Source organism: Paramormyrops kingsleyae, chromosome 6 (genome assembly GCF_048594095.1).
Source record: "Paramormyrops kingsleyae isolate MSU_618 chromosome 6, PKINGS_0.4, whole genome shotgun sequence".
Classification (NCBI taxonomy): domain Eukaryota; kingdom Metazoa; phylum Chordata; class Actinopteri; order Osteoglossiformes; family Mormyridae; genus Paramormyrops; species Paramormyrops kingsleyae.
The window spans coordinates 19,624,616-19,643,598 of record NC_132802.1 but is presented as its reverse complement, the minus strand read 5'-3'; the positions used below and the strand labels follow the sequence as shown (position 1 = coordinate 19,643,598).

The 18,983-nt window shown below is 47.8% G+C and overlaps 1 protein-coding gene across 7 annotated transcripts in view; it reads left to right on the top strand.

Moving 5' to 3' along the window:
- Window positions 1-18,983, top strand: part of plxnb1a (plexin b1a) — a 73,547-nt gene that overhangs the window by 50,443 nt on the left and 4,121 nt on the right. For 6 of the 7 annotated variants that reach the window (XM_072713811.1, XM_072713812.1, XM_023805048.2 and 3 more), the window contains 31 exons: window positions 76-176; window positions 800-932; window positions 1,354-1,510; window positions 2,758-2,866; window positions 4,904-5,012; window positions 5,437-6,147; window positions 6,608-6,742; window positions 7,010-7,126; window positions 7,807-7,900; window positions 8,018-8,184; window positions 8,324-8,475; window positions 8,564-8,669; window positions 9,082-9,218; window positions 9,302-9,478; window positions 9,730-9,961; window positions 10,163-10,405; window positions 10,506-10,682; window positions 10,909-11,057; window positions 11,304-11,404; window positions 11,520-11,737; window positions 14,231-14,409; window positions 14,715-14,781; window positions 14,894-15,040; window positions 15,317-15,482; window positions 15,647-15,750; window positions 16,090-16,174; window positions 16,317-16,483; window positions 16,640-16,800; window positions 17,606-17,753; window positions 17,863-17,927; window positions 18,489-18,564. In XM_072713811.1, coding sequence (XP_072569912.1) covers window positions 76-176; window positions 800-932; window positions 1,354-1,510; window positions 2,758-2,866; window positions 4,904-5,012; window positions 5,437-6,147; window positions 6,608-6,742; window positions 7,010-7,126; window positions 7,807-7,900; window positions 8,018-8,184; window positions 8,324-8,475; window positions 8,564-8,669; window positions 9,082-9,218; window positions 9,302-9,478; window positions 9,730-9,961; window positions 10,163-10,405; window positions 10,506-10,682; window positions 10,909-11,057; window positions 11,304-11,404; window positions 11,520-11,737; window positions 14,231-14,409; window positions 14,715-14,781; window positions 14,894-15,040; window positions 15,317-15,482; window positions 15,647-15,750; window positions 16,090-16,174; window positions 16,317-16,483; window positions 16,640-16,800; window positions 17,606-17,753; window positions 17,863-17,927; window positions 18,489-18,564 — 4,890 coding nt within the window. The remainder of the gene's footprint in view (window positions 1-75; window positions 177-799; window positions 933-1,353; window positions 1,511-2,757; window positions 2,867-4,903; window positions 5,013-5,436; window positions 6,148-6,607; window positions 6,743-7,009; window positions 7,127-7,806; window positions 7,901-8,017; window positions 8,185-8,323; window positions 8,476-8,563; window positions 8,670-9,081; window positions 9,219-9,301; window positions 9,479-9,729; window positions 9,962-10,162; window positions 10,406-10,505; window positions 10,683-10,908; window positions 11,058-11,303; window positions 11,405-11,519; window positions 11,738-14,230; window positions 14,410-14,714; window positions 14,782-14,893; window positions 15,041-15,316; window positions 15,483-15,646; window positions 15,751-16,089; window positions 16,175-16,316; window positions 16,484-16,639; window positions 16,801-17,605; window positions 17,754-17,862; window positions 17,928-18,488; window positions 18,565-18,983) is intronic. The other variant, XM_072713814.1, reaches the window with a different exon arrangement.

Sequence of the window (18,983 nt, the reverse complement as noted above, 5' to 3'; positions counted from 1 at the left end):
CTGTCGGGATGGGGGGCAGCGACAGGGTCCCCCAAAGCACCTGACAAGCGTGCTGCCCGTTTCCTCTCACTCCAGGTGGAGAAGCGCGCCGTGGCGGAGTGCCACGAGAGGCCGGACTGCCAGTCGTGTCTGTCCACGCGTGACCCGTACTGCGGCTGGTGTGTGCTGCAGGGAAGGTGAGCTGACAGCACCAGCCTGACGGGCTTTCCCCCGTATGGGCTCCGACACGTCTGTAGTGTCCATGCTTCTTTTCATGGGCATTAATGTTAATTACCACATACACTCATCAAATAATAGCTATTTATCTGCTTTTTGTTAGCTTTTTTAGACCAAGCATCCAAAGAAGTTAAGTCATAATTTTCACTTTTTGACAAGCTTCCTTACTGCTGCCAGTGTGTGATGTCAGCACTGCCAGTGTGTGATGTCAGCACTGCCAGTGTGTGATGTCAGCACTGCCAGTGTGTGATGTCAGCACTGCCAGTGCTACCTTTTTCAGTCCAGTGCCATATTTGAAATCTTTTAAGGTCACGGGACGGACATTTATTTTGTCTGTAACGATGCTGAGGTTTTTCGCACAGGCGAATCGCACGTCTGAAGCTGGCGAGCAGGTTTTCGTCCAGCTGCGATGCAGTTACTCTGCTGACCATGAGATCTGAACCCATGGCCTTCTTAATATGGGCTCAGACCCCAAACCCACTGAGCAGTTTCAGTACAGCTCGGAAGGTTGGGCCTTGGCCCTGGTTGTTAGCGAGTTCGCTATTTACTGACCCCCCCCCCCCACCCCCGTGTCACCATGCAGGTGCAGCCGGCGGTCGGAGTGCGACCGTGGCCAGCAGCCGGGACAGTGGCTGTGGAGCTTCGAGCGACAGCATCGCTGCCTTGCTGTCCACACCGTGAATCCGGCCAGCGTCAGCCATGGCGAGAGGAGAAACGTAGGCGCACTCCGTGGGACGAGGGACACGGGGTGGGGGGTGGGCGGGCGGGTGTATCTCCTGGCTCTTTCCCCAGCCAGATTTGGATCACATTTCTTCTCTTAGGTCGACAGAGGGGTCCATGGCATCATCCACATGCCTTTTTCCAGTCACTCTAATCTGTCTATATCAGTCACTTTTAGCCTTATCTGAATGACCTTTTTTTTTTTGTTCACGTAGCTATTTGCATAAACCTGGCTGAGTTCTGTAATAAATGAAAGTGACCTTGGTTATCTAGGTGGCGAAAAGCCCCCACCTTACTCTGTTTGGCTAAATGGCACCGGTGCCCTCCCCCCCAACAGCAGTCGAGCCCTTCATCACGTTTCTTTCTCTGCCCCGAGTGCAGCGTTTCCCTCTTTTGTCTCCCTGCTTCACCACACAGGTTTTCTTGGACGTGCCGGGGCTCCCCTCCCTCCTGCAGGGGGAGGGCTACTCCTGCTTCTTCCAGGAGCACGAGAGCCATGCCAGCGTCACGGGGAGCGGCGTTATGTGTGCCTCCCCAGAGCCCAGCCGAGCGCCGCCCATAGCGCCAGGAGAGGGTGAGAGCTTCAGCTGGGAGTTCAGCCCCCAGTTCACACTCATGTTCCGCTTTCATTTCCCAAATGTGTTATTTTTCTATGATAATTTTGCTTGTACTAAAATGAGTACAGATGCTCCTCGGGTCACGATGGTCCGTGTCACGACACTTCGATTTTACGATGGGTATGATTATTCAAAAAACTACATGAGATATTCAGCACTTTATTATAAAACAGGCTTTGTGTTGATGAGGTTGCCCAACTGTGAGCTAATGTACTTTCGCCTCTCGGTGGGTTTATCGGAATGTAAACCCGTCGTAACCTGGGGAGCTTCTGTATACATTTAGTTTTATTTTTAGCCAAGAGTGCATCAAGCACACTTTGGCATTTCTGCTCTATGAATATTAGTTGTCAGTGGTGTTCAGCGTGTAGAGCGTTGTGGGCCCCTCCCCCGCCGAGGCTCTGTGTGTGAGTGGCCTTTGCATGTTCCCCCTGTAATCACGTGGCTTTCCTCTGCTTGTTCTGGCTACTTCCCACAGTCCAGAGACATGTGATTTAGTTGAATTGGGGTCTGTAAATTGCCCTCTGCACCAGCACCCTTCTGGATGCGCTCTGCCTTGTGTCCTGGTTTATAGGCTCTGGATCTGTCATGACTCTGCTTTGGATAAACATTCACGGAAAAATGGATGGATTGGATTTAATAAACTTTGTAGACAGTCTGTCCCAAGAAGTCACAGTCCAGAAATCGCTTCTGCTGCGATAACAGGATCCTGACTCAAACCATCGTTTCCTTTGCCTACATGTTTTCCCAGCTGATGCATTTTTTCAAAGCATCATACATCCTTAAGAAAGCAGGTCAGAAAATTCCATGGAGCGATTGTGGATTAAGAGCCCCATGGTGTGCTGAAGAGCCCCATGGTGAAATCACTCAGCCAGCCTTTAGGGATTCAACCAGCAACCTTCCGAGCACCGGCACAGCATCCTAACTCAATGAGCCACACACCACGCCACCAACAGGATGTGCAGAATCACAGAATCTGAACCTGGTTTACATATCAGGATTATGTAGGAGTCGGGATAGGAAGTAAGCTTTTCTGGTGCTCATTCCCGAGGTGTGGTTCTTTGCTGAACTGAAGCTTTGTGCTGTTTGGATTATATGAGGGATCAGCTTCAGATTGTTGCAAACATTGACATGAAACCTTCGCTCTCAACCCAAGAACTGTCTCATACTGTGTAAGACCGTAACCACCCCTCCCCCTCCCCCGCAGACTCGGTCACGGTCACCCTGTCCATCCGCTTCGGCCTGGTCACCGTCGCCATCGCCAACTTCACCTTCTACAGCTGCGCTGCGGTCCAGCAGGTCTCCGGAAGAATGCCGTGAGTTGGGCTTACTCAAGTGTTCATGTCTGTCTCCGAAGTGCTTTTTTCTCCATATATTCAAAAATTTCCTAACTTAACCTATTTTTGTGGTTAAAGACTTCAGTTTGTAGTTCAGTGAACACCTGTTGTGTCTGCATATTGTGTGTGTGTGTGTGTGTGTGTGTGGGTTTTGTATATATGACACTGTGAGGACCAGATGAGCCTACAATGTGAAAAAAACCTGTTATTTTGATGTTGTGGGGACAATTTTTTTGGTCCACACAAGGAGAAACTCAGTCTTATAAAAGTCTGTGATTTTGTTATGCACATATAAATGAAAGAAGAGTCCCCTCAAAGATGTTTGTGTGTGTGTGTGTGTGTGTGTGTGCGTATAGACACTCACCCACGAGCAGTTGCTTAGTAATTTTATACAGCTGTGAAGTAGACCTCACACACCTGGAGCATCTCCATCTACATCTCAGCTGAGGTTCAGAGCGACACTTTCTGCTGTCGGCCATAACAGGCCAAGCAGCGGTTTGCACCCTTCCTCATACCAGATCCCCCAAAAGGAAAATGCCCCCCTACCCCCTACTGTGGTGACTGGGATCCTAGCTAAGAACTGAGGACAGAAAGCGGTCTGCAATATTTTTGTCCCCACATTGGCGTGGGGGTGGGAGCACGTTCACATTTTTTTGCGGTGCGTAAAGCAGCTGTTTACACCAACATTTCATTAATTCATGAAACATCTCTGCAGGCCCCCAGGGGGTTGCGGGGGTTGCGGGCCACCGCTTGAAGACCCCCCCTGTATACCGAGTACAGTGTGCCATATTGGTGGGCTGAGCCCCACTCCCCAGAGCCCGGTTTTTAATTGCATTTGTTGTTTTTACGGGCCTCCCTAACGCATCCCTGCCAGGCGCCGCCTCCCATCAGCCTCCCTGATTGCTGACTCTGACTCGCTTCCCTGTTGACACTCTAGAGCAGGCAGCTGGGATGCTCTCATTGTGCTGATCGGCCTCTGTCACCCAAACCAGGAAGTGGGCCAGTGACAAGTATATCCATTTAGTTTACACAGAGACAGGAAGGTGATGCAAAATGGATAGCAAGTCCCCCCCCCTCCCCAATTCTCTCTTAATCCTGGATTAAATTCACCTTTGTTGATGTCATTGTTATGTGAGTATTGGAGAATTATTTCTTTCTTACCAAAGCCAGTAAACTCACTGGACATGGTCTAGTACCACATACACGTGAATATGTGTCTCACACTTTGCTGAATGTTAGCAGTTGTTGCAGTACCCCGGTTTTTATGTCACCTTTCAGATTTCACACAGATCTGAGATTAGTTACTGTTTAATCTTCCATGTGATGCGTTGCTGTTTTGCATTGCTATTGAATGACTTGTATCATAAGAATATAGTAGATCTTTAGACTTTTAGTAGAAGTTTGTTATAATATTTATTGGTGCAAAAACATTCAAAAGCTTTTCTAAGCATTTTCTTATGGATAACCTGTTTTTTTTCCATGATAATGCAGCAGTTGTCAGGCAGTCGGTAGCGTCAAGGCCCACCATACGATGTAGCTAAGAGGTTCGGGTTTTAGTCAGGAATAAAAAGTTACAAAATCTCAGTATAAGATGTTATTTTAAAATCATAACAGAGCTTCAGTTTATATATTTTATCAGCTTTATCTAAATTAGGCAGCAGCGCTTTCCGCGGGAGGGAAATGCCGACCGCATACAAACGAACTGGCCCTTTGGACCTTAAGCTTAAGTAATTTATGTCTCCTAATGCCTTCCATCCGCATCGCTTTATGTTTTTGGCCCCTGAATGGAAGCACACGTGCGTTTTGTTTGATAAGGGACACTAAGGCTCACTACAAAATCCACCACAAAGGCTCTGGCTTCTGCCATTGTTGTTGTCGCTGTATCTGCAGGACGGAAGTACACATTATTATCTACATCCGGCTGAAAGAAGCGTTAGCGTGAGGAAAGTCTGTCGTGGGTGTTTGCATTTGCCTGTTGGTCCTCTGAGGTTTGACTAACCCCCCGTTCCTTTGTAGATGCCGCGGCTGTGTAAGCAGCCACTGGGGGTGCCATTGGTGCGTTCACCAGCACCGGTGCACGCACAAGCCCGCCTGTGAGCACGGTGCCATCATTTATAACGAGCAGGTATGTCCGCTAGCTGCAGTGATGGGGTACGCTAACCGGGGTACCGATGGGGTACGCTAACCGGGCCAAATTCCAGCCATGTACGGGTCCTCTGCGGTAAGTACAGTAGATGCGCGGTGTGATTTAAACGGTCGGCGTCCAGCCTGTGCTCTTGGTTAAAGCCGTGTCCATATCTACTAACCGGCCTGGCAGCACAGCACCGCACACATGTCCGTAAGACACCTGGGCGCATGTGCAGCGTGTCCGTCCCTGAATGTCTGTGGGGTCCTGGTGTCCCCAGCTGTCCTGTGCTGTAGTGGTCTGCATTTTCGTGTGTGTCTGTGTTTTTTTGATGTTCATTGTTTGCTTTTTGTTTTTACTTTCTGCCCATTTCCCTCTTCTCCTCCCCATCTGGTCCCTCCTTCTTCCATTCTAATGCCACCAGTTCAAACTCCCCACCCCGGCTGCACCTACAGCAGCAGCCTTTACCAGCTTTACTCCCCTGGTGCCCTCTACTGCCCCCATGCCACCCCCCACCAGCCCTGCCTCTGTGGCTACCACTGCTGCGACCCTCCAGGAAGAGAAGCCTGCAGACCCCACATCTCCCACGGGGGTTGACTCCAGCACACAGGCTGCCATGTTGCCCCCCACACAGCCTCCCAGCATGCCCCCCTCATCTACTATGCTGATCCAAGCTGCCACCACTGCCAACACCCAGCTTACCGAAGTCGTGACGAGCCCCCATGTGGGGCAGGAGGCAGCGGGCACGGAGAATCCCGCTGCTGTGGAAGAGTGGGACAGAGGGGAGATGGAGCTTCTGCCCTCCCCTGGAGAAGATGCTCTGACCACGGAGGAGCTGGTGGCCGTGAGCCCCACAGAGGAGTCCGTGAGCAGTCCCTCCACGCCTCACCCCTATGGCACGCCCAAGCCTTCCCTGGACGGTGTCGACCCCACACCCAACAATCTCACCGCGACCCCCAGCTCGGCCCCACGAGACGTCGCAGGGGGCGGCGCCGAGGAGGCGGCGGCAGATGCCGAGGGCGACACAGTCACGTTCTCCGCCACCATGCTCTCGGGGGACGGAGATGGGGACCACCCCGCCCCTGTCTATTCGCACCTGCTGGACTCCCAGTACGAAGCGGACTATGACATGCTGGTGAGTGTCAGGCTGTGCGGCCAGGATGTACTGGCCAGTGGCCGCCTCTCTGATGGGACACTCTGTGACCCTCTCTGCCCCTCAGAGCTCTCCCACCGTCCTCCGGTAGCTCTGTGTGTGTGTGTCTGTCTGTATGTGTGTGTGTGTGTGTGTCTGTCTGTCTGTCTGTGTGTGTGTGTGTGTGTGTCTGTGCGCCCATCATTAAAGTGTGCTGGCTTTCGCTGTCAACTCACATCCTTGCTGTCTACAAAAGCAGACAAAGGCTGTGCTTTTGGCCACAAACTGAGACTGCTGTTTATTTTCAGAGTGTGCGTTTCCTAGCGTGACTTTTAACCCCATCACAGCCTAAGTTGGCTTGTACGTATCGTAAGAATATTTTCTGCTAGAGCCCATGCATGAAGTGAATGGTGTTGGTGGGCTGGGATGACTGGTGTGATGAGAGTCTGTGTCACTAATGCAGGGCGATGAGGGGCCCCTGGAAAGCGCGGGCCCTTCGGCCTGCCCCTGCGTGCAGTCAGTCCAGGGCTCAGCCCTTGTTCCAGTCGGTGTGGAGAGGAAGATTACCCTGCTGGGCCGTAACCTCCACCTTTTTCAGGTACCCTTGGTGTCTCCAATTCCAGACAGGGGGGCAGTGTCTTCATGTTGTGTTTTTCGTTCTACCAAGTTAATGACATGCTTATTTAAGATCAGTTTAATTTCCACTATTTTTTATGATAAACTAACAGTAAATGTATTGGTGACTGGTAATTTTTGGCCATATATATACATGTATTAGTCTTATGCTGTTGGAACCTGCCTGTGATTGGGCCCCCTGTGTAGGGGCCCTCCATGTTTCTCAGTCAGTCTCGGTCTGGCTCTGCAGGATGAGGAGTACGAGTGCACTGTCGTGGTTGAGGGCGGAGTGGTGCTGCTCGATGCTTATGTAGAAACTGATGAGCTGGACGCCTCCGTCTTCTACATCACCTGCCAGCTGCATCAGGTTGGACTTTACATTTTTTAAACTGAGGTTTATTCTTAATTTTATTTAATAGACGCTCCCCAGGTTACGATGGTCCGTGTTACGATATTTTGACTTTACAATGGGCAAATGTTTTTCACTTTCAGTACATTATTCAATAAAGTGCATGATATATTCAACACTTTATTATAAAATAGAGTTAGCGTTAACGATTTTGCCCAACTGTAGGATAATGTAAGTGTTCTAAGCATGTTTATGGTAGCTAGGCTAGGCTATTATGTTTGTTAGGTTAGGGGTACTGTATTAACACACATTTTTACCTTACGATATTTTTGCTTAACTCGTAACTCCATCGTAACCTGGGGAGCATCTATACGTCAAATTATAATTCTATATTATGAAGGCATGATTATATACATTGCAGTATTAACAATTAATATTCATCTATGAAAACAGTTTTTTTTGTCACAATTCATGTGGATATTAACGTGGCCGCCGTTGGTCTTGGTGCTGCTGGGGTTCATCACCATTATTATCACCTTGTTCTTCATGATAACAGTGAATCAGACTGTTAGTGTTACAGTTCCAGCACTTTCCCTATCTGGTGACAGTCCCCTGAAATTCTTCTTGATGTTGCTGTAATGCTTGTGCTTGGCACTGGATTTTGATTGGCCGCCGGCTTCCGCTCTGTTTCACTGTAGTACTCGTACTCCGGCCTGCTGGAGCAGTATGACGCCGCGGTGTCTGTGAGGAGGAGGAAAGGCTTTCCCCTGGACAGCTTTCCGGAGCAGCACGGTGAGGACCCCTTGCGCTCGTGACGCACGCCAGCCACTGAGATTTGTGGGCTGTACACATGTAGCTGCAGTGTCTCCAGTTTTAATTGCCGGCCATCCTCCCACATCCTCGCTGCAGTGACCCTCTACAACTGCTCGGTGGGACGTTCGGACTGCAGCCGGTGCCACACTGCCGAGCAGGGCTATGGCTGCGTGTGGTGTGGGGGCACTCGGTCCCGCTGCGTCCACAGGGACTCCTGCACGGACGAGGTGGCCGCCACCTGCCCGGCGCCTCTCATCCGCTCTGTGAGTAGCCGTTGATGCCTGTAATCTGCCGAGGGCCCAGTCGACCTTTTCTGTCAACGTCCACAGTCAAACAAAAAATGCAGGGTTATGGTGAAAGGTGCGGGAGAGTGTGCACCTACGACTCTGTCGCTCTTTTTAGGTTGAGCCGTCGACAGGCCCGCTGGAGGGAGGTACTGCCATAACCATCTTTGGGTCCAACCTGGGACAGAAAGCCCAGGATATCCAGCATTCCGTCATGGTGGCTGGCCTCCCCTGTGCTGTCGACCTCAGCCGATACGAGGTCTCATCCAGGTGAGCTGGCGTGGTTTCACGTGGAGGAATTCGGCGGTGAGAGCATGGCGTAGAGACTCTTTTCGATCTTGTCTCTGTCCTCCTGCAGAATTGTGTGCGTGACCTCGGCCAGTGTGGAAGAGAGATCCGGCCTGGTGTCAGTGGAAGCCAGTGGTGGAGGCTATGGCCTCTCCAGTCAAAAATTCAGCTACCAGGTGATGAAATGAGGAGACACGTGCTTGGATGAAAGGATTACAAAGAATCTCACCGAATGTTTGCGGTCTGGGTATATTTAACTGTATTAGCAGTCCTCAGGTTAAGAATGTCCGACTTAAGGACAGCTTGTAATTATGAATGACTGCCATAAAGCCTATTATATAAAAAATTCGGGTTGAATACACTGTTTCGTAATAACATTGCGTGGCTTCATTGGTCCTTAGGCTTGGGGTACCGTACAGTACCATATGCAGTTAGGTCTGCGTTTTATTCAGTTTAAATATTATTATGTACTGTATTATTATTTTTACGACTTAACCTATAAATATAAGACAGACAGGGAACAGATCTGGCACATAAGTAAATGCATTCATTACTGGTGGTTGCGAAATCATCGTGTCCCGCTTTCAGAACCCTGAAGTGACACAGGTGCACCCTCAGCGAGGACCGAGGGCTGGTGGCACCCTCGTGACCATCACTGGAAGGAGTCTGCTGACAGGACATCCCAATGAGATCAGCGTGATCATTGGGGACTTCCCATGCGTCATGTGAGCCCTATTCGACATGACATTCTTTTAAAATGATTTAAGTAAGCAAAGTAACAAGGCTCCTACTGTAAACTCTAACGCAGCTCTTCGAAGATCCAAGAGGATAAAATCGAGTGCCATACTGGTGCCAGCAATAAGACAGGGGAACATGGCGTTACGGTACGATATGGCAGTGTTGAGCGCCATCTGCTGGGAAGTGCATTCCACTACACCTTCGATCCCAACATCACACAGGCTGCACCTTCCAAAAGCTTCCTCAGGTGAGATGTTTACTGTTGCAGAACCTCCTACATTCTCTCATTCCTCCTGTCCTTATTATCCTTGTGTCCTATTTTTCCATGGAGCTTTTCTAAGGAGCCCCGGAAAGGACATGGAGGGAAAAAATTGGTGGCTGTTTTTTTTTTCCAACCATTGATTTTTTTTCCTCTATGTCCCTTCTGGGGCTCCATATTTTTCCACTGGAGTACTTTGTCAATTATAATTAATGATAATTATTTATTTATGTGCTCAGCGGTGGGAGAATAATCCATGTGATGGGGCAGAACCTGGATGTGGTGCAGGAGCCACGCATTCGGGTGACTGTTTCTCCAAAGGAGCAGCTCCATAATAGGAGAAGGAGGAGTAGGGGGACCAAGACAAGGAGGGAGCAAGAGCCACTGACCACACACACGGCTCCCCTGAGACATCGGCGGATTGTTCCAGAGACCAGCTCCCACACGGATACCATCCCAGACAAACAGCCAGTAAGACCAGTTTTTCTAGTAAAGACTGCAGCACTTCATTGGTCTTTGATGTTTAAACTAATTTAAGAAATATTTTTGCTAAGTTTTAAATAAGACCTTTCTATACCTCAGGTAAAAAAGGTAACATCAGAGTCAGCATCAACTGTTGAGTAAAAATTAAAAATAAGTGTTGCCGTCTCACTCTGCACTGTTGTGTCCTAGTACACAGATCGCTGCCAAGTGATCACAGCCTCGCTGATCCTGTGCAGAACACCGGCTGTGAAGCCCAATGCCTACGGCGCCCACATCCAGGTGGACTTCCTCCTGGATAACCTGCACGTCAACTTCGACACTGTCAGTCCAAGTGCCTTCAGCTATGAAATGGACCCCGTCCTCCACCCGCTCAGCCGCTATGACCCTAGCAAGCCCTACCGCTACAAACCTGGCAGCGTCATCTCTGTGGAGGTCTTTAGTTTTGGCTTCTTCTGGTCTGGATATTGTTTGTAAAGATGACTTAATGTACCTTTATATCAAACCTGTCTGTGTTCGACCTTGGTCACTGTAGGGAGAAAACCTGGACTTAGCGATCTTCAAAGAGGAGGTGGTTGCGCTCATTGGGGAGGGGGTTTGCTCTGTGAAGACTCTGACCCAGAACCACCTGTACTGTGAGCCCCCGGCCCAGCAGCCCCAGCCGGGGCCTGGCAGAAAGCGAGAGGGCACGGATGGTCTACCTGAGTTCACGGTGGGTTCACAGCCTCATAGCATTTGTGTGTAAACATGAAGGAGTCAGAAGCATGACGTCTCCAAGTTGACAGCACTGTAATATGGACATTTTAACAGCTCCAGATGAGCACCTTGCTCAAGGGTAGTAGAGAGCTGTTGCTCTTAGTGCTGAAAACGTGATCTGAAATGCATGCAGAAGTAATGAGGACACACCTTGGTTCATGTGTGATTTCTGCTGTACGCAGGTCCTCATGGGAAACCTGAACTTCTCCCTGGGCAAGGTGGAATACGACACCCAAGGTTTGTCCACCTTCCCCCTGGAAGCCCAGGTTGGAGTTGGCGTTGGGGCCTCCATCCTGGCGCTCATTGTTTTCATCATCGTCCTCATATACAGGTATGTCTTCTCCCAAGCAGCAAACTCCTTCCAACTTGTTTTATCAAATGAGAGAGAGAAACGGTACCAGCTGTACTGACAATATGGCCTCTGGTCTCGCTACAGACCAAAAGATGGAGACACAGCTTCACAATACATATTAACATATAAACACAATATAAACACATCCAGATTGGATTTTTATTTTGCAGTCATTTTGCTCTGGCAGCTAATAATTCCATGGGGTGATGGATGTGTATTTGGTAGGAGGAAGAGCAAGCAGGCATTGAGGGACTACAAGAAGGTTCAGATTCAGCTGGAGAACCTGGAGACCAGTGTGAGAGACCGGTGCAAGAAGGAGTTCACAGGTAAGGCAGAAGCTCCAAGTAACGTCATCCCAAAACGATGATAATGGCTAGAAGTCATTATTATCATCGTCTGCAGTTTCTCCAGATGATGTGGCTTGTATTCTCCTAACTGCAGACCTGATGACGGAGATGATGGACATGTCCAGTGACCTGGTGGGCTCTGGCATCCCCTTCCTGGACTACCGTATGTACGCTGAGCGGATCTTCTTCCCTGGCCACCGGGATTCGCCACTGTGCCGCGACCTTGACGTTCAGGAGTGCCGACGGCAGACCGTGGAGCAGGGCCTGGTGCAACTGTCCAACTTGCTCAACAGCAAGCTTTTCCTCACCAAGGTAAAGAATATGACTATGTTAATTTATATTCTTATTCTATTTTCTGTGGGGAAAGGAGGATGTCCTAAGTCAGAATTTCATTGTACAGCGAAGCTGCATGTTTTCTGTGCATATGACAAAACTCTCTATACCATACTGAGAATGCTTTTCCTTGCCACGGTAAAGAGCAATCTTACTCTGACTGAGAATGCTCTTCCTCACCACGGTAAAGAGCAATCTTACTCTGACTGAGAATGCTTTTCCTCACCAGGGTAAAGAGCAATCTTACTCTGACTGAGAATGCTCTTCCTCACCAGGGTAAAGAGCAATCTTACTCTGACTGAGAATGCTCTTCCTCACCACGGTAAAGAGCAATCTTACTCTGACTGAGAATGCTCTTCCTCACCAGGGTAATGATAACCTCCCCTTGTCCACTACAGTCGCCTCTCTTACATTACTGCCTCTCTGACTTCTTTACTCAGTGTTGCATATTCATTGAATAAAATCCATTACTACATCTCTAAAACAGTTTACTCATATTTGTAGAACTGTTCTGCCACCTACTGGTGCAGAACTAAAATTGTCTTGCAAAAGCTGTTGCAATAGCTGATAGGGAAAAAGTCAGTCGACTTTGTTATCATGCTTTTATAAACTCTGGGCTCTTTACAGAATTCAAAATTTAAGGTAGATGCAATTATTGTTGAGAGACATTAATGCATTTCATTCCTGGTCAGACCTGACCATAATACAATTAAGTAACAAAGTACTGTAAGGAAGGTTTATAACTGTTTTCTATGCCAGCGCATGTTGTACTCCTATCCAGGAGCAAGAGGCGACCATTTACTAATAGGCAGGGATGCACATAATCGGTACGCAACTACGTATTCACCTTTAAAAGTGATACATGCGGCAATCGATTGTTACAACAGTGCAAACGCTTACTTATTTTATGTGCATTTGCGCTGATATGACAAGAAATTATCGTGCATTTTATATGCTAATTTGTACTTCATTTGCAGTATAAAAGTTCATTTCTTGTCCTACCGGCGCTAATAGAAAATGGTTCCCACCTGCATGCAAAAGAAGATGAAGATTCGGTTTTGACACCTTAGTGACCACTGTGATCTATAACAACAGGAAGTAACCAGAATCGTCGTGTTTGCGTTCTTACATTTGCCATGAGAAACAAAAATTTCTCTGAATCTGAAATAGAGTCCTGGCAACAACTTTCTTGTTCTGTAATAAAATGTCTCCGTGAATGAATAAATAGAATTCTGCTTGTAACTTACGATGATAAGTCACAGAAATATTATTTATGGGGATAGATGAGAACAGTTTTGTTGGCTAACATTAGCTGTACTAGTTATAGGTAACATTAGCCAGTATTCCAACCATTAAGCTATCCATCTCAAAGTAAAATAACGTTATCCTCACTCGACTGGTTATGGATGCGGGGCAGTCTTTGTGTGGTAAAACTCAGCAGCTGATTCTCAGTGTCACTGTTGAAGTTCACACATAGGGTAGCAGGAAAGAACAGACAGTACCCGATCTTGGCCACACGTAGCTTAGCTTTCAGTGAGTCGAAGGCGGCTATAAGGTTCCCAGCTTCCGCAGGGAGATCCGGGAAGATGTGAAGAGGCAAACTTCGGTATCTGAGCTGTCTCTGATATGCCCACAATTCTCTCCTTTTCGGCGTGGTAGTGTCAGTTATGTAATTTTGTTGGTATGATGTTACTAACACTATCAACACATCTTTTAACTGCATTTTTACTGAGAACTGCTTACCGCGGACATGAGAAATAGGTGCCACTCCGACTTTCGTGTTGAGGCGCCGCTGGCGTGAGGCGTGAGCCGCGAGTCTCACGTGGGCAGTGTGGCTGCTCTAATCTGTTAACTGGGCGCCAAAGTGAAAATCAACACTTTCCACAGCCACGACACACGCAGCCACACCAGGCTTCAGGTCTACTCCATTGCATGCTGCACCGGAACTCATGCATTTAGATACATTTTTGACCAAGTGTAAAATTAAAACATTGTTTGCATATCATTACACTGTGTTCTAGACTTCATATATACTGAAAATGAGTCTTTATTTCAGTGCAGTCCAGTTTGGATCCTGTCAGCTAACCCTTTATGATGTTGGATATTGTTACTAATGGGTTGTTTTTTTGTTTTTTTTTGTGAATCAGCCGCCTTATATTATTCTGAGCTACAATATGGTTTAAACCAGGGGTGTCAAACTCCATTCCTGGGGGGCCGGAGCCCTGTATAGCTTAGCTCTTTCTTTGTTCCCACACAAATGATTCAGCTCAAGAGCTGTGTGGTAATTAGCACAAGGAGTTGAATCAGGTGTGTTAAATGAGGGGAAACCCAAAAATGTGCAGGGCTCCGACCCCCCAGGACTGGAGTCTGACACCCCTGGTTTAAACACATTTGCCAATATAAATTCAGCATTAGATGTAATGGGAAAATGTTGATTTGTGGTTTTACTGGTTTCCTGTGTAACTCCCCTAGTTCATCCACACTCTGGAGAGCCAGCGTACCTTCTCGCCCCGTGACCGAGCCTATGTGGCCTCCCTGTTGACTGTGGCCCTGCATGGCAAGCTGGAGTACTTCACTGACATCCTCCGGACCCTGCTCAGTGACCTGGTGGAACAATATGTGGCAAAGAACCCCAAGCTCATGCTGCGAAGGTCAGAGGCCAGCAGTGGAAGGGAACTTCCCTCTGATTGGCCGTAATGTTAAAGTATCCACTGCCACATGATATTCAATCCATTGAACTGTGCTGCACTGTAGTTTGAATTATTACTTATTACTTATTACTATTGTTTGAAGTCATTCTACCAAGGTGTAATTACTAATTGAAGTACTACTTTCCTATATAGAGACCACTCATTGAACCTATCGTATATTGAATTATTAAGTTCTTGGTTTCAGGTATTGCTCAGTTCTTGCCAGTAGGGATTGTTCATTGAGTTGATGATCTGTTTCTATGCAGAACGGAATCTGTGGTGGAGAAACTGCTGACTAACTGGATGTCTATCTGCCTGTACGCCTTCCTGAGGGTGAGATTAGAGAAACCACGCATGTGAGAGAAAATCTGACGTGTCTGGCCCCAGGCACGTGGGCACAGCTGTTGTTATTGGCTGTTGAGCGTGCCACTGCTGCCCCCTGCAGGATTCTGCCGGGGAGTCCCTCTACATGCTGTTCAGGGCGATTAAACATCAGGTGGACAAAGGGCCTGTGGATGCTGTGACAGGGAAGGCCAAGTACACCCTGAATGACAATCGTCTGCTCCGGGAGGACATCGAGTACCACACCTTGGTGAGCAGGACCCCATACCTCTCACCGAGCTACTGCAGGCAGGAAGCCAGCTGGCAGAAGGCAGGGTCCACTTGGTACTCCTCTGAATATTGGGGATAAATTGATGATTATATTGGTTTTTAATAGCGTTCACTGAAGTATATAACCACTGTTCAGCATAGATACTGCACTTTTGCAAATGAATCTTTGTAGTGAAGATTATGTGTATGAGGAATGGTTGTGTTGGGGGAGAATGATGTATCCTCAAAAATAAATTCATGGGGGTCATTCCACCAGACCCTGAATGTGCTGATGCAGGGTGGCATGGGGAATGAGGCCCAGACAGTTCCCTCTAAGGTACTGGACTGCGACACCATCACGCAGGTAAAGGAGAAGATCCTAGACCAGACATATAAGGGAACATCATTCTCTCATCGGCCACAGACAGACTCCCTCGACCTGGGTAAGCCACTCTTGCCTGTGCCATCGTTGTCTAATCATGTCATGTGAGTTTGCCTCAAGACATCTTTCTTCATGACACTCTTAGCAATGATTAAGAATACGTCTATTTTGGAGCAGAGTATGGGGGAAGGTAGTTGATTCTTGTGCTACGTGACGTCCCCTCAGAATGGCGTTCAGGCGTGGCGGGCCACTTGATTCTCTCTGATGAAGATCTGACGTCTGTGGTACAGGGCAGCTGGAAGCGCCTCAATACCCTTCAGCATTACAAGGTGGGTCAGTTACTTGGCAGGAGACACCATGAACACAAAGGAGGTTTACACAGGGTGAGGTTCAGCCATTGCACAGCAGACATGCCGACCCCTGCATGACTGCATGAGCATTCTGACTGGTTATGGGGTGGTGGGTAGTTCAGTGGGTTTTGGATCTGTGCCCATGTCCAGAAGGTTGTGAGCTTGAGTTCGCTGCCTGGAAAAGTTATCGAAGCAAAGTCCTTAATGGCTGAGCTTATGGCTGTTGGTTTATCAATATGGAGTGGATCAGAAATACAAGTTACTGGCTGTTATTTGTTTTGTAAATAATCCACATTTCTCATACCCCATTTCTTCAAGGTACCTGATGGTGCAATGGTGGCACTGGTTCCTCGTCACAGCAAGCACACGCATCATGACACTCATGACTATGTGGTTGGAGAGAGTGAGTGTCCCCGTAGCAGTAGGTTGGGCCAACCCATCATGACTTACACCAGTCAGACGGATCACCTAGGCAGCAGATATGCAGCGTAGCTGAAGAAACAGGCCTATTTGTAAGAGTTCATTGATGTGTCTCCTCCTGTCAGAGACGCCCATGTTGGAGGATGCTGACGAGGGTGGGGTGCGGCTCTGGCACCTGGTGAAGGCCAGCGAGGAGCCAGAGATGCCAAGGCACCGGCGTGGCAGCCTGAGGGAGAGGGAGCGGGCAAAGGCCATCCCCGAGATCTACCTCACACGCCTGCTCTCCATGAAGGTAACTGCATTTGATCATTGTTTCTGATAGAGAAGGACATCAGAAGCAGATTAGCAGCTTGTTTATAATTTTAGAAAGTCTTAGCTTTCAGGAATGTATGTCAGTCATCCCTATTGTTTCCATTGAACTAATGTATTTGCTTGTATTTGCCTCCAGGGCACCCTGCAGAAGTTTGTGGATGACCTGTTCCAGGTAATTCTTAGCACCAGCAGGCCCGTCCCTCTGGCCGTCAAGTACTTCTTCGACATGTTGGACGAGCAGGCAGCGCAGCATGGAATCTTGGACCCAGAGACCATTCACATATGGAAAACCAACAGGTACTAGCCACTGGACCAGCAGTGATGCTGGGCTGGTGATGGGACCTCGCTCAGTTCCATGCTAAATTTACACGTCATGTAACTTACATGATCTCTTTAGATGTAGTCATTGGAGAGGTCTACAGTCTCTGCCGTTATACAGTGCCTTGGTTAATCTTTGTCCCAGTGGTTACTTTATGGGTTCCTATTGGGTTAAACTAGTCAGTGACTTCTAGCCCAGAGCAGTCACAGAAATTGTAGGTTCACTTATATTTCAAGGCCAAGCACTTTATTGTTATTGTGTAATGCAACAAAATTACTTTTATGACACCCCCAAAGGTGCATTTAAAGAATGCAAATAGCTAACAGTGGTGGCCTAATGGTTAGGGAAGTGTGCTTGTGAGTGGATGGGTGCTGGTTTGAATCCTGACCAATGGTGGTAAACAGAGCTGTAATCAACGAAGAGCATCCTGATGCAGGTGTTAGGCTTCTCTAGGCGCGAGAGGGCAGCATGCAAAGCTACACAAACACCTCAGGCCAGCTGTTTGCCTGGTAGGCAAAATGGTCTTGGGCTGGGACAGAGACAATAATGTGGCTAATTAGCGGTTGTTCAAAACACTTTGCGGTGAGAGCGACTGGTCGGTAGTCATTAAGGTGGGTTATCAGGGGTTTTTCTGGAGCAGGTTGATTATATGAGAGGCTGAATATATGTGCAAATTCATTTTTATTCTTTTAAAACAGCATGCTTTTTGTACTGGTCTTTCCCATCCTCTTGTTTTTTATTACATTGCACATTAAAGTTGCTTGGGGTTGTGTCTCTGCTAAGTTTGCCTTTGAGATTCTGGATCAACATCATCAAGAATCCCCAGTTCATTTTCGACGTTCAGGCCTCGGACAACGTGGACGCCGTCCTGTCCGTCATCGCCCAGACCTTCATGGACTCCTGTACGATTGCAGAGCACAAGCTGGGCAGGGTGAGGAGGGGTGGACGGGTTATACAACGGACAATATGACAAGTTGTCAGTCGCTGAATTGGCACCGGTGTGAAGCACCAAGCAGTACGGCTTTGTTTTGCATTCACAGGACTCCCCCATTAATAAGCTGCTGTATGCCCGAGACATCCCACGGTACAAACAGATGGTAGAGAGGTGAGGGTTTGCCACCCTGCCAGGGCATGTGGGGCCAGGCAGGTAGGGGGTACATGTTCTTGCTGATTCTGCAGGCATCATTTTTGGGCAATTTGTCGCTTGCTAATGGGACCATATGGATACTATTGCCAGAAGAAAGAACAATGACAATAGCATCCTGATCTATCACACAACGTGAAATAGCAAAGTAGTTACTTCTAAAAGGTAATACATGCAAATCTGCAGTATTAGACTAAATGAAAAGTTAAAATTTTATTGTATTTCAATTGTAAGCACACATTTTTTTAACACTAAGTTAATACCAGAGGTGGAAAGTTCAGGTGTAGACAGTACAAATCCAGAACAGGGTATTGTTTCAACCAACCAGTTGAGTACTCTGTGACTGTGACTCTTTATGCTCAACTGGTTGGTTGAAACAAAATCCTGGTCTGGATTTGTACTCTCTGGACCTGAACTTTCCACCTCTGGTTAATGCGTCACCTCCTCCAGTCTGCTGTGGGTGGTCAGGTGACCCCACAGGGTTGTCATTGACAGCCATACTCTTCACTCTTCTTTAAACAGGTACTATGCTGATATCCGACAGACCATTTCTGCTAGTGACCAGGAGATGAATTCTGCTCTAGCTGAGCTTTCCAGGGTAGGTCTTTAACATGGGTTCTTTTAAATTTCTACGCAACAGTTAGTTATTTTCATTGATTCATATATCAGCTTATTTATAATACAAACATTTCAGGAAATTTACTGGACAAAATAGGGCACGGTATAGATTTACAGCTTTTTACATATTATTATGCAGTACACAGTACTGTGCAAAAGTCTTGAGCCACCCCTCATTTCTTCATATTTTGCTCCCAAAGAACCAGACATTCTTGTATTTTAATGTAGTCTTGAGGATTAGTCCTCCAGGCTTCCTGAAGGACTTTCAAAGTTTTTGGCTCTCATTTTCAATCCAGTCCCTGTACCTGACTAGTTTCAGAGATGATCAGGCCGGTGATGAGTAGAATGCTAAGTAGTTGGAACACCTTTATCTAGGCACCTTGTATCTTTAGGCGCTTT